The sequence below is a fragment of the Eretmochelys imbricata genome, chromosome 3 (genome assembly GCF_965152235.1).
Source record: "Eretmochelys imbricata isolate rEreImb1 chromosome 3, rEreImb1.hap1, whole genome shotgun sequence".
Classification (NCBI taxonomy): Eukaryota; Metazoa; Chordata; order Testudines; family Cheloniidae; genus Eretmochelys; species Eretmochelys imbricata.
This window is the reverse complement of record NC_135574.1, coordinates 128906594-128920267: the sequence shown is the minus strand read 5'-3', so window position 1 is coordinate 128920267 and position 13674 is coordinate 128906594. Positions and strand designations below refer to the sequence as shown.

The 13674-nt window shown below is 40.1% G+C and overlaps 1 protein-coding gene across 3 annotated transcripts in view; it reads right to left on the bottom strand.

Moving 5' to 3' along the window:
• Positions 1-9256: 9256 nt before the first annotated feature.
• ERMARD (ER membrane associated RNA degradation) overlaps positions 9257-13674 on the bottom strand; it is a 31456-nt gene continuing 27038 nt past the window's right edge. For all 3 annotated transcript variants that reach the window (XM_077813356.1, XM_077813357.1, XM_077813358.1), the window contains 3 exons: positions 12492-12701; positions 11253-11366; positions 9257-10546 (listed from right to left, as the gene is read on the bottom strand). In XM_077813356.1, coding sequence (XP_077669482.1) covers positions 10372-10546; positions 11253-11366; positions 12492-12701 — 499 coding nt within the window. In that variant the 3' untranslated portion in view covers positions 9257-10371. The remainder of the gene's footprint in view (positions 10547-11252; positions 11367-12491; positions 12702-13674) is intronic.

Sequence of the window (13674 nt, the reverse complement as noted above, 5' to 3'; positions counted from 1 at the left end):
TTTGCCGCCCGAAGCAATGAAAAAAACTGCCGCCACGGGTGGAAAAAGGGAGAAGCAGGCGGAACAGAGAAGCTGCCGCCGAATTGCCGCCATGGCAGAAACACTGCCGCCCCTTTCTAACTGCCTCCCCAAGCACCAGCTTGGAACGCTGGTGCCTGGAGCCGGTCCTGCTAATGTACCTGGTATATGGAGCATGCCGAAAACAATGTGCTTTGTACACACGCAAACGACAAGATAGACTTGAGGGCTCCCCCAGCAATCCAAAGCAGGTTAAATTGGCCAGTATTTCTAGTTCAAGTAATGGATTTTAAATAAATAAATAAATGAAAATGTTGGGTGGCAAAGCTTTAAAGCTCACAATGTGATTCTACATGTCAAGCAACCATTGATTAATCTGAATGGGAATTAACACCAAACTGGAAGATAATTATGCAGCAGCTATGTAAATCTTGGCTCCAGAGCGCAGGTGCTGGACCACATCTGCCATTGCATATAGTATATAGGCCATTACTCTTAACCAGAAAACACCCTGTCTACTTTTACAGCATAATACTCAAGAGGACACAGAAATGCTATCAATTTAATAGTCATCAGTTCTATAATTGTTCCATAGTCACCTCCCTGGAGATAGATTTATTATTCATTTTTTGAGAGGAATAGATCTTCCCGACTACAGGGGTAGCACACCCATTAAAATGACACACGGAATAACATACATTAGAGACTGAATGTAATCTCCTGCATCGATGATTCCAAGGATGCGTATTGTCTCTCTCATCCCCCTCTACTCGCCACCCCAGAGGAGAAAAACATTTTGAAAGAAAGTGTAAGCATGGCCTCCTTTTAATGGTCAGTGGGGCTGTGAAGTAGAGGGACTTACTCCCCTGATCCAGGTCCCTAATCATCAAGAAAATCATAAAGCGCAGTAACAGGGCGGACTCACAGGACATTATCAGTTTAGAAAGCCTTGATGTTTTAGGAGGGCAGCCAGATTTATTTTACCTTCCTCTCCTGTCTCTTTTCCCCGCCTCTTCCCTCATCTCTCTCTCTTTTTTTTTGGAGGGGGGGCGGGAGGAGGTACTATACAAACCAGAAGGCAGGGCATCCAGCTGCTTCCACAGCAGAACAATGTTTGGGCAGAGTCCATGTTGACACAAGTGCATTATGTCCGGAAGGGTCAGCTGCATCTATTTTTTTTTCTTTCTTTGCAAACAGGGTGAGAATAAACTGCAACTCCACATCCCTTCTACTGCTCCAAAATTAATGAACATGCCTAATTGTTATCGCTCATCATCGAACTATCCAACATGTTGTAGGGTATTAGTATTCTTCCCATTAAAACTAATTAGTAACCCCCCTCTCTTAACACTAATTATGCATAAGATGTGCACTGGGGAAAGGTTAGATAATATCTCCCCTTCCTATATTTTGTTCTTTTGAACAAGTAATATTACTTCAGGGAAAGCTGAAACATGAGAATTCAGGCTAACCAACCCTAACCTCCTACATAAAGACATCAGCAGGAATCAAACATGTGATCTGGAGCATCCCCGGCACAAGCTGCTAATGGCTTTGTCAGGGGAAACTCCTTCAGCTGTGAGTAAATAGCAAGCTATGAGAGTGAGTTGGGCCAACCAGTAGAGGGCAACACAATCACATGCAGTAACCCAATGTATTACTCCAGGACAGAGGTGTGCAAACTACGGCCTGTGGGCCATATCCAGCCCGTGAGACCATGCTGCCCAGCCCCTGAACTCCTGGCCGGGGAGTCTAGCCCCTAGCCCCTCCCCTACTATTTCCCCCTCTCCTGCAGCCATGCCACCACGCAGGCAGCATGGCTGCGCGCTCCTACAGTGCAGAGGAGCAGCGTGTCTAGCTCTGGCCAGGCTGCGCAGCTGCCAGACATGCTGCTCTGAGCAGCATGGAAAGGGGTATGGTAAGGGGCAGGGGTCCCGGGGGGCAGTCAGGGGACAGGGACCAGTTGGCCAGGGAGGAGGTTCGGGGGGGGGTGGTTGGGAAGGGGAACAGGGGGCAGTTGGATAAGACAGAGGTTCGGGGTGGGGGTGGGGAATGGGGGGGTTAGGTGGGGGGCCCCAGGGGGTGGTTATGGGTGGGGGTCCCAGGAGGGGATGGTCAGCAGACAAGGGGGGGGTAGGGGGAGGTTCTGAGGGGGGCAGTCAGGGGGTAGGAAGTGGGAGGGGGCAGATGGGGGTAGGGGCCAGGCTGTTTGGGGAAGCACAGCCTTCCTTACCTGGCCCTCCATACAGTTTCACACCCCGATGTGGCCTTCGGGCCAAAAAATTTGCCCACCCCTGCTCCAGGTCCACAAAGAAGGAACTGAAGCAGGAAATTTGTCGTTAACTAAGAGCAAGGCAGCCCCTGTGGCAGCAAAGTGGTGGCTGCCTCAGGTATTGCTGTTTTTACTTCCGCTGTTTTTTTACCCATTGTTGTTAAAAATAAAAAAGTAAAACACATTTTAAGAGCTTAATATAAGGGATTTTTAATATAATTAAATATATCCGGCACTCTAGCAATGCTTTCTACCCATTTGCAGGGAGAACCTAGACCCTGGAAACCTCTTCTATCTAAAAGTCAAGTTCCTCTGCAGCAAACTGGTAGGCCTGAGAGCTTCCACCTCCTGGGTGCTTGAATTGTCCAAGCATACACCTTCTTATCTAGAGCAGGGCCATGAGGGAGCTGTCCATAACACCTGAAGCCTTCTGAGTCTCTGCTGAGGGCTAGGGAACCCCAGCAGTGAGAACAGATAGGGAGAACCTGTGGCAGTCCAACTTCTGCAAGTTCGGACTCTGCAAGAGGAGCCCAAGTCCCCACTGGAAATGCCTAAGGAGATGGAGGGAGTGGAATGGTGGCTAGAGAATTGGTCCACATCTGATGACCCCTCAGGGATGTGGACTGGAGAGCACTACCTACCTGAACCCCTCAAATGTTATCCATTCATTATCTTTTTTTTTCTTGCGTAGTTGGGGGTACCCATGGACTTGAGATGCTCCACCTAACCCCCACTGGACAGTGGCCTTGCAGACTTAATGGTTTTGAAGCTCACATTAAAGGACTATGCTCGTGAGAGCAGTTATACCAGTCCAGGTCCCCAAGTCCCATACCATGGCAATGCTCTCCTGTGCTCTGATTTAGGGACATCTTGGCAAACACACTGGCTTGCAGCCCAGGGAAGAGCTGATGGAAGAAAAGGCCAATCTCTTACCTATAGGGCATTGCAACAGCCAAAACATTTTGCCTGGCCACGTCTTCTGGCAAAGGGAAAATATCTTCATATTTTCAGCAGAAAGTGTATCCTCTCTGTCTCACCATGTAGGCTACAACTATGGTGGGAGGAGCTGTTCATACAAGGGGGTGCCAACCTTCCTTCTAGTGTAGAGATCCATCTTCTGATGCAGAGATAGGGAGGAGCAGCCATTAATCCTAGTTTTGGGAAAACTTTTAACAGCATCAAAGTTGTCATAGTAAGAGAACAGGAAACCTCTTGAACAGTTCTCAGAGTAACAGCCGTGTTAGTCTGTATTTGCAAAAAGAAAAGGAGTACTTGTGGCACCTTAGAGACTAACCAATTTATTTGAGCATAAGCTTTCGTGAGCTACAGCTCACTTCATCAGATGCATCCAATGAAGTGAGCTGTAGCTCACGAAAGCTTATGCTCAAATAAATTGGTTAGTCTCTAAGGTGCCACAAGTACTCCTTTTCTTTTTGAACAGTTCTGGATGTTCTAAAAAGGTCCTTTTTCTTCTACAACATACTGTAGGTGTTTCTGTTGCATTCTACCTTAGAGTACACTTCAGATGGTATTTTCGGAAGTGCCTGAGTGATGTAGGAGCACAAGTCCCTTTGGTATTTAATGGGACTACTATAAGGACACTTAGGCCTAAATCCACAGAGATACTTAGGCTCCTAACTTCCACTGATTTCTTAATGCTGACTATAGGTTATATTTTATTACTTTTCTGGCATTTGTTACAGATACAAACAGGCTTAGAAAACGTTTATTTTCAGTGATCGTTGATTACATAAAAGCAAACTGCATTTTAAAAAAATACCACCACTAATTTTTCTAAGCCAGTTCTTAGTGAGTTTAATTTTAGATAACTAGCCTGATTGCCTCTTTGGGTTTCTGGAGCGGCATTGCAGCTCCAAAGACATGTGCTTCTTCCCTTAGTGCCGGATCATAACAGTCGTCTGTTCTGTATAAAACATGTTTACACAGTACATTTACTTCCTGTAGCTACAAAGAAAAGTTAATGAATAACCATTCCTGCACTTCAATTTTGCAGGGCTGTGGGCAGGATCAGTGCATGGGAAAAGAGTTAATGTTCAGCCTCTCTCTGGCACTTGAAAATGTGTGACTGAAAACTAATCCCTTACATAGAAAAGAAAACATGGGAAACAAACTGGTGTTGGCTGGTTCTCCCATGCTTTGTTGTAGTAAAACTGTGAGATGCATATACATGGGAGTGCAACAGAAGAAGTATTCAGTGAAGAATGCCAGAAGCCATGGACGCCCCGTGATAGGCAACACATTTGTTGCAGTTGTGTACACTCCCTTAGCTTCTTGCCTCCAGAATAAACACATGAGGTCTCATCATGCCAACTGTTACTACCAGGCATAGTCATCCTGCCCACACTTACTAGCAGGTATAGGTCCATTGATTGAAGTCATGGAGATGGGGGAGCTTTTCAGTAGCCTTCAGGCCTGGCAGATTGGAGGTATTTTCATTCTAATCCAGCTGTGTTTGGAAGCCTATATGCCAAAACTAATTCTATTTGATAACTGAACTTCTTCATTTACCCTTGGGGTTTCAAAAAGAGATGTCCCAACTCGCTGTGGTGCCCCTCCCAAGCATGGACACTGCAAAAGGTGGAGCTTTGTTTAGAGTGGAAAAACTCATTTTAAATGGAAGAATTTGATGTTTTGTATGTAACTGTAAAAGCATTGCATAGCAACAAACATGCTAAGTAAACCACTCTTAGTTATGTTGTTCTATTTGCTTGAGTTATCTAAAATACGTCTTTCTAAAGCTCTGAGAGAGTGAATTATGTAAACTTGAAAAGGCAGCACACATGGGAACCAGTCCGCTCTAAAGGAAATCTAAATAGAAGGAGGCAGATGCTCAGCTAGTGTAAATTGTAATTGCTCCATTGCAGCCAATAGGAGCTATGACATCTTACCCCAACCAAGGATCTGTGCCAGCATCTGTTCTATGGTTTATAAAAAATGGGCAAATACCATATACAAAATAGGTGCACTAAATCAAGTTAAGACAAGAATATTTCCTGGTAGGGAGAGGAGGTCCCAATACTTCTGAAAAGGGTTTGTATCACAGTGTAAAGAAATTGCTTTGTGCAGCTGCAATCTATGCTACCTACTTTTTAACTGCAACCTCGGTGCTACCCCAGTCATGGGCTTCAAAGGCCACCCAATGAATACTTCTTAACAGGGTGGCATATAGGATAGCCCATTTCAGTTCTTACTAACAGGTTGAAAAATCATTACTCATAGCAACAAAGTTGCAATGCAAGAACACAATTTTCATACTAGACAGATTCTTTGGTGATTAAAAAAAAAATTAGCATTTTCTTAAACACAGATTTATTTAGCTTTTCAGAATAAAGGATTAGTTTTGCTCCTGATATAATTCTGACTAATGAAGAATAAACTGGAGTCCTTTCTTTTTGCAATGTCACCAACGTACCGTGCAGTTTTTGATCATACCCCAAATTAGCTTGAACTACAAAGCTAATAATTGAGCTAATAGCGCCTGCTCTTGGAAATGTATTTGCTTTTCTCTGAAGATCTTAACTTTTGGCAAATTTCATAAACCCTGAATGTGTGGTTGTGAGCCTGATGCAACTATCAAATTACTAAAACACTGTTTGTGATGCATCTTTTTAGACAAGTCTTAAGGGCTATTTAGAAATGTTTTGAAGCAAAGAAAAACAAAATTTAAGCACAAGTGATGATCACAACACATGACATTGCTATCTAGTGGCTATTACTGCTAATGAGGTTTAAAGATAATAGAGTTTCTTTACTACCAGTCACGGGGAGCAGCTGAGAAAGAGAGCTTGGGATGCCATATTATTTCAGTTAACAAATGCTGCCTCCAATTGTTTGCTGTAGTGAACAGCAGATTCCCTTAAAATCCAATCAGAGGATAAATATTGAAGGTAGAGCTGGTGGAATTACATGTTGCTAATAAATTACTGGAGAAATATAGCTTTGCATACCAAAATAGCAGCCCCAGTCCAAAAGGATTTACAATCTAAGTTTTTAAGCTTTGTCACTCACTTATCCTTATTCCGGGTATTCAGTCATATGCTATCGTTTCTGTCCCTCATCCCCTCTCCCAAGATTGGAGGATAACAAATGAATAACAAATAGGGAATAATGAACAGCAAGTATTGCAGGGACTGGCTTTTTGTTATATGTTTGTACAGTGCATAGCACAATGTGATCCTGATCTATGCTTGGGAACCTTTGGTGTTACTGTACTATAATATTTGCATGAGAATATATTTAACATTGATATGAACAAAGGGTATGAACACTTGACTCAAACTGAATGCTTTCTATCACTTTTTTCAGTATTTGACCCTCAAAGTGTTAAACTTCTATTCCCAGGCAAAAACTAAACAGTTTTGTGACTGGCAGCCACATTTATATTGAGACTTGTTTGGTTTTAATATGCAATATTTTATTATCTGAAACCTCCCCTACTGTGGGGGGAGAGTATCTTGCCCTATCTTAAAGGCAGTGGTCTGTGATGATCTCATAGGTTTCTCTTCCATTTTTAGGATGGGATTGTGGTGCTTTTGAAAATCCCAATCGTATACCCATTTGGTAAACATTTCTGTCTTTCTTTGGTATTTGGAGTGCAAGCTCTTCAGGGCAGGGACTGTCTGTAATTCCATGTTTGTACAGTGCCTAGCACAACAGGGTCCCACTCTTGCTTGGTCCTTGAGCACTACCATAATAAACAAGATTACTAATATTTTGTATCTGGATCCTTGATGTCATGTGGAAAACATAAGGAACTCATGGCACATTGATGGCTATTCATTTTTGTCCAGTGGTACTTATTAAATAGGAGTTATGGAAAGACTGCATGAGGAATATCACTTATGTTAAGACTATGAAATTTTCTGAAAAGGTGCTTGGTAAAAAGCACTCTTCCTTAGGTCAAGCTCTGCCTCTCATATTTGTTCAATGCCAGTATGAATGTAAAGTCAAGGGAATTCCATAGCTGTAAAGACCAGGGCATTAGAACACTGGTTTACAAATAATCACTCTGATACATTTTGTGCAATCCCAGGAATATGAAAAATAACCCAACTTTGTAGCAAAATACAGAGCTGTATGAAGAGGATAGTAGATATCATGCATATCTAATTCTCCCGAATTTTCAAATGCACAACACAGCTTTTTAGTTCTGACTAAAACAAAATAAATCTTTCCACATTTAAGCTTGAGGACATATTTTGTGAGCTACTGTGTTCTGAGCAACTTTGAAAATATGGCAACTTTAGTGGTGTACAGGGAAGCTGTGCTGTTTTGAAAGTCTAGCCCCAGAAGTCATTTAGTTACAAAGTCAGACAACTGAGAGTCAGCCAAAAAAAAAAAATCCAGTACATTAAGATATGCATACACCTTCTGAAGGGCTTTGGGCTGCTGCTGTTTCTTCACCGTACTAAATGGTCAGAGCTGAAGTTCCTTCTGTTACCTCAAAGCCCAGCACACAAAGTCCAAAGAAGTGTGGCTAGAGGATGGGCAGCGTGGGTAGTCATGGCAAAGAGCTTGTGAGCACGTTGTTCTTCAAAGCCCAAATCGCCCAAAGGACAAGAAACTAGATTAAGTGTACTTTCAGGAAACTAGATTAAGAAAAAGAAAACACTTTCTATTTGCCCTCCCAGTTCTCATTCTAAGCCTTCTAAAATCCATGAGAAACTATGAGGCACACATGCAGCCATGAGACCCAACAGAGTAAGGAATAAGTGAATGGCTGATTCAAAACTGATTGCATTTTCCAGGGGAGGTCCAATAATGTCTGACTGGTGGAGATAGGAGCAGAGTTCCTACTAAATGCTCCAGAGGGGAGGGCTGTAGTTTGCCACATTCAGTACTGCAAAGTGGTATGCATGCATCCCAATGGCCAAAGTTCTCTCAGCCAAGATGTACAATGTGGAGGTACAACCTGTGTGCATCATTGTAGATAGTACACCAATGAAGATCTATTTGCAACGTTTTAAAGTCAGTTGACGAATTCATTTTGCTGCAGCTGTGTCTGCCTGACCATAAATGTAAACTAGAAAACCAGAGGAAATGTGCTCAGTGATCACCAAGAAGCAAGTACCAGAAGCTACTGCACATTCTTAAATGAATCTTCATTACAATGTAAAAGATTCCCCCCATCCCGCAAACACACACAGAGTCTGAGATTTAAATCAGTTTAATACATTAATTAAGTGTGATAAACTACAGGCATGGCAGTAACACAAGTATTGTGGGGATTTGCCATGCAAGTGTTAAGAACAGCTTCCAAGTATGACTAAAATCCTTGTTATGAGAGTAATAACTACTGTTTTACATTTAAAATGAAACGAAGGGACTAAGCATAGTGGCTTGAACCAGTGTGATAGGGAGAAGTTTCCCACTGCCTGACCACAGTGGCCAGTTAGGTCAGTGATCACAACTCTAACCTACATCATTCTCTCCAGTTCCAGACCTGTCTTTTTACACCTATGCCACTAGTTTTCATTTCCTTCTTTGGAACATTCCTAATTTCTATACCCTTTTGACTATGTGGTAATGAAAAGTGAATGTTTAAATGCAAAATTATAAATACCACCTGAGAAACATACTGCTATGGTACTGTTGAGGAAGAGGTCTATTTGTATGTAGCAGGACTTCCAAAACTTGTGTTTCTTCCCTGGACAAACAGAATATATAAAATCACAGGAACTAAAATGATAATTGATCTACGAGTTCTCCAACTGGGATTTTCAATGAAGAATAAATAACTCCTAAAAAATGCCATTCAGATCTTTAATGGTGTTAGCCAGATGCCCTTTGATTGAATTGTGAAAGAAACATTATTCTGTGCATCCAGAAAGTAATGACACACACTAGTGATAGAGAGTTGCCAGCCAGCCAGCGAAGGAGGTCTTCATACTTCTATACAAACTATCTTATGGTTTTAGAATACAAAAGAAAACGACATCTCTGGAGTGATCTTCAGACTAAACAAGTCAATCTTTTATTGTAATAAGCCTCTTACAGTACAAATATATAAATACTAAGAAATGGAGACCTGACCAAGAGGCATTTATCTGTTTTACATCCTTTAGGAAAGACACATAGATTAATGTTCATTGGTAGATGGCTTGTTTATTGAATTGATGCAGGCCCCTTTCTTTGGGGGGGAGGTGGAGAAGGGAGATTTATTTTCATAATTTTTGAAAAACAAAGATAAAAAATGAGGTATGCAACATAAGGTCATAATATCACTTTTAGGGTCAAGATGAACATTTATGTTTTCTGATTTTCAATGTACAAAACCAAATTTGTACCCAAACTATGAATCATTAAAGATTGGCACTAGCAGATGAAGTGAAAAATTAAACTAATCAAAAATGGTACCATGACAAGTGTAAAAAATACTGTGCTCAATACTTATTGCTGAGAACACAAAAATATGTTAGTGTTTTCACATGTAAACAGTTTCAAATTCTAGACAACAAAAGTTTTTTTTAAAAAAAATCACACCCCAAGGTTTGCCCATTTCTGTGCTAATACCAGCAAACAAGGATTTCAGGAAATGCTGTTAACTCAAAATGTTGCAACCTGGTTTTGTTGGGTTTTTTTTTGTTGTTGTTGGGGGATTTGTTTAAGGGCATATGAGAGATAATGGGTTGGATGTGGCCGTAGAAATGGCCAAACATTAGCTTCACCACACTGAAAGCTTTTTTTCAGTTCAACATTTTTTCCAATACATTATTTCAGTTGTTTTCCTGGTCATTTTCAGGTACACTATATAAAAAAAAAATCAATCTTCAAAGCACATAGTACACTTAAATAATAGATACATTTCAAATCATTTTGAGATAAGAGCTCAGAGTCTCCTTGTGCACTTTACAAAAATGTTCCCTTTTCAGGAAGTACAATTATCCAACTCCAAACAGCAACACTGTTGCTACGTAAATGCCACATTCTGGTTTCAAAGGCATTTTGATGAAAGCTGCACTCAAAGGAAGGAGTAGACATATTCTAGGACTTTTGGTCACATTAAGTTTTGAGGCATTAAAAAAATAATAATTTTGAGATGTAACAGAAACCAAGTGTTTTCAAGACAGCTTCACTTGTGTCGCTAGCTGCATTAATGTTAGCTTTCTCTCGCTGAAAGTCCTAATTTTTATCAAAGCTTTGCGCGTAAGCTCCATGGATTCATCCCATTTGTTTTTCTCTGGGCTCGTGTATGTCACCAAGTTCTCGGTATACTGCAAGATTGACTTTAGAAACCTACAAGAAATAAAAAAATATGAAAAAGTAATTCTCCAAAAGACTTTCTAAAAGGACGAAAGGACAGACCAGACCTTGATGATGCCCAACTTGGGACTGCTACTTTTTCCTGATTTCCAAGTCTCCCAGTTCTCACATGATCATTGCTACATCACTTTTCCTTTACCTATGGCAAGGATGGGTGGAGAGAGAAAGACAGGGACAAGCAATATTTGCAGAATTGCAGTTGATATTGGTGCACAAAAAATGCAATATTATGGGACTATAGAAATATAACCGTATATAGAGGAGTTCTCTCCTACAATTTCCCTTCTTTGGCAGCCAAACACTTTACAATGCCTGTGATCACCAATAAAGTGTAGAGTGGAAATAATGATGTTGATTACATGCTGAATCAAAAGTTTATTATTAATTTTGGGCTTGAATGTGAGACCATGCTCCTATTTGTGCCAACAGGAAATCTAAGAAAAACTGAAACTGTGAACCACGTGTTGTAAACAAAGACATTTCAGTTAGCAAGCCCCTCACTAGTCCCCCAAATTCTTAGTGCAATGATAGGGGAAACAGACTGACTACCTGACATACCACATGCTGTTAAACCACAGTTTCAATAAGGATACATAATGTAGACCAAAGATGTTCAAAGGAGGGTGAAAGGATTATGAATTATTCACTTATTTTAATTAAGCAAGTACTATATACTCACTTTATATATTGCTGATAATCACAAGGATTCTTCTCACAAACGGTATGGATGTTGATTAGTTCCAGAATAATCAACATTAAAATCAGACGTAACACAGGAGACAGAAATTTAATGCTAGAAATAAGCAGAAAATTGTAATAGAGTTTTTTTTAAAATACAAAACTGTTCTTCAGATTTCCTGTTCCACCCTAAAATGGGTATGGAGAATGAAAGAAAAAAAAAAAGTCTGAAAGATTCATTAGTGAAAAATGGGGCAAAGATCATAGCTATGAACAATTTACAAGCAAGAAAAAAGGAAGAGCCATATATTTAAGTTTCGGGGGGGGGGGAGGGGGCGGAGTGGCAGGATAGGGTTATGGTCAGTGCTGAGTTTATAATGAAAGAGGTGCCAGGGCTCAAGCAATTAGATGTTGGGGCTCAAGCAAGTTTTACACGTTCATAACGGTTGTGGCAAGCCCAGAGGTGCCAGGGCTATGAACTGCCAAGCCTAGAGGTGCTGGGGGCTCAGCCCTGGCACACATTAAGTACTGGTTATGGTTGAGAGTACATAATAATTTACATTAATACACATTTTTAGTGACACCATTAAATAAACATATATACAACTCAGGCATTTTAACATTTGTAATCCCAGATAAAATTAAAATTATTTTTAACTTATTAGAATTTTCATTTCTCTGACCCCACTCATATTTTTAAAGCTTAATCATAGACCTCAAGCAACACGGCTGGTTAGGAGTTACATTAATGGAATCCTAGCCATTACTCCTTATCTTACTTGATAAAATGATGAGAGAAGCAGTGATAAGATGGGGACAACCTCTGTAATTCAGTTTTAACAGACTGGAAGTTTCACTTTTTTTCCCTCCTTTCTTTTTTTAGTGTTTAGTTTCATCCAAGAGAACAAGCTAAAAAAACCCCAAATATTTAAATTACCTTTTTATTTAGACCCTAATAATTCCAGGCCAGACAAGAGAAAAATGTTAAAGATATCCAAATATTATTCTCCGATTTGAGTTTTACTTCCATTAACATACTAGTGTATAATGGAAATTACGGACAATTCTTAACTCTGAGTAGACCAATGACACACAAACCTAGTTAGCTTTAACATTTTAACAGAATATGGAAGAGTACACATGCAGAGTAAAAGGAAAGAAGTGTTCAGTTGCTCTGTTAAATCCACTCTTAAAATTAGCCCTTCACCTCCAAAAAAAGGGAAAAAAACAACCAACCAACCTGTTTAACATGCGTAAATAGTTATGCCTCTGTCGTGAATGCAGTATCTTGTTTATCCACTGCTTGTATCTCATTTCAGTGCTGGTAATAACTTGATCTGACACTTGATGGCACTGTGTGCATATCTTACGGAACACTACCAATATTTCCAGTACAGAACGTGGGCAGTACAGGGTACAAATGTGCGTACTACAGAGTTCAAGCAGTAGCCTGTAAACCAGGAAACATTTCTGTTTCAGTTTTTGTTCGCAGGGTTTAAAAACTGAAAGATTTCACATCCATTCCAGTGTAGCCTGAGCTAAAAAAATTCTAATCCAGATGTTTTGGAAACAGATTTACTCAGTCTCCTCATGGCTCACCAAAACAAGAAGCTATTTAGCATGAGTGATTTGTAGTCTCTCTCATGTTACTGTAAGTAATATCACATCACTAGAAGTTTGAAATGTTTCTCATTCCAGGTCAGAGCAGTAAAGAAATAATACCACAATACACAAAACTGGCAAAAAATATACAATATACACTAATGAAATAGTTTTAAACCTCTCACTAATTATAGTTCAGTTCACAATAGACTGGTGTCCAAAACAGAAAATCTACCAAAACAAAACACCATGAGCTAAATAGTAGCAGTACACCAAGAACTAGTCTTAACATTTCACAAAATACAAGTTGTAGTTTTAATCAACACCACACTAGATTAGGCTTCATTAAGAGATATTAAAATGCCAACTTGTGTCATCTTTATGTATGCCAGTCAGTGACTAAGTATGTCACAATTCTTGATGACCACATCACTTCAAATGGTTTGTTTTTAGGGGAGAATTTATTTAAAAAACAAAACAAAAAAAAAACAAACAACAAACAGCAAGATATTTTGCCATGCCAGACAGAATGGTTGTAAGTGTAAAAAACCTTAAACAGTATTAAGAAGCCTCCTACTTTAATGCTTTAACAGGGATTTTTGTGCTTGTGAAAAGTGACATTAACAGCACTGGAAAACAAGTCTTCTAACTATAAATTATGTAAACTAAAGGCAATAGAAGAGCCATCTTCAACATGCTATCCTGCCCACATGCAATGAGCCTGATGCAAATGAGAAGGGAAAGCAGTTTTGTTTTTAAATATATTGATTCAATCAGTGGACTCTTTGAGACTTCCAGCGAGGATACATTTCACATCAGTG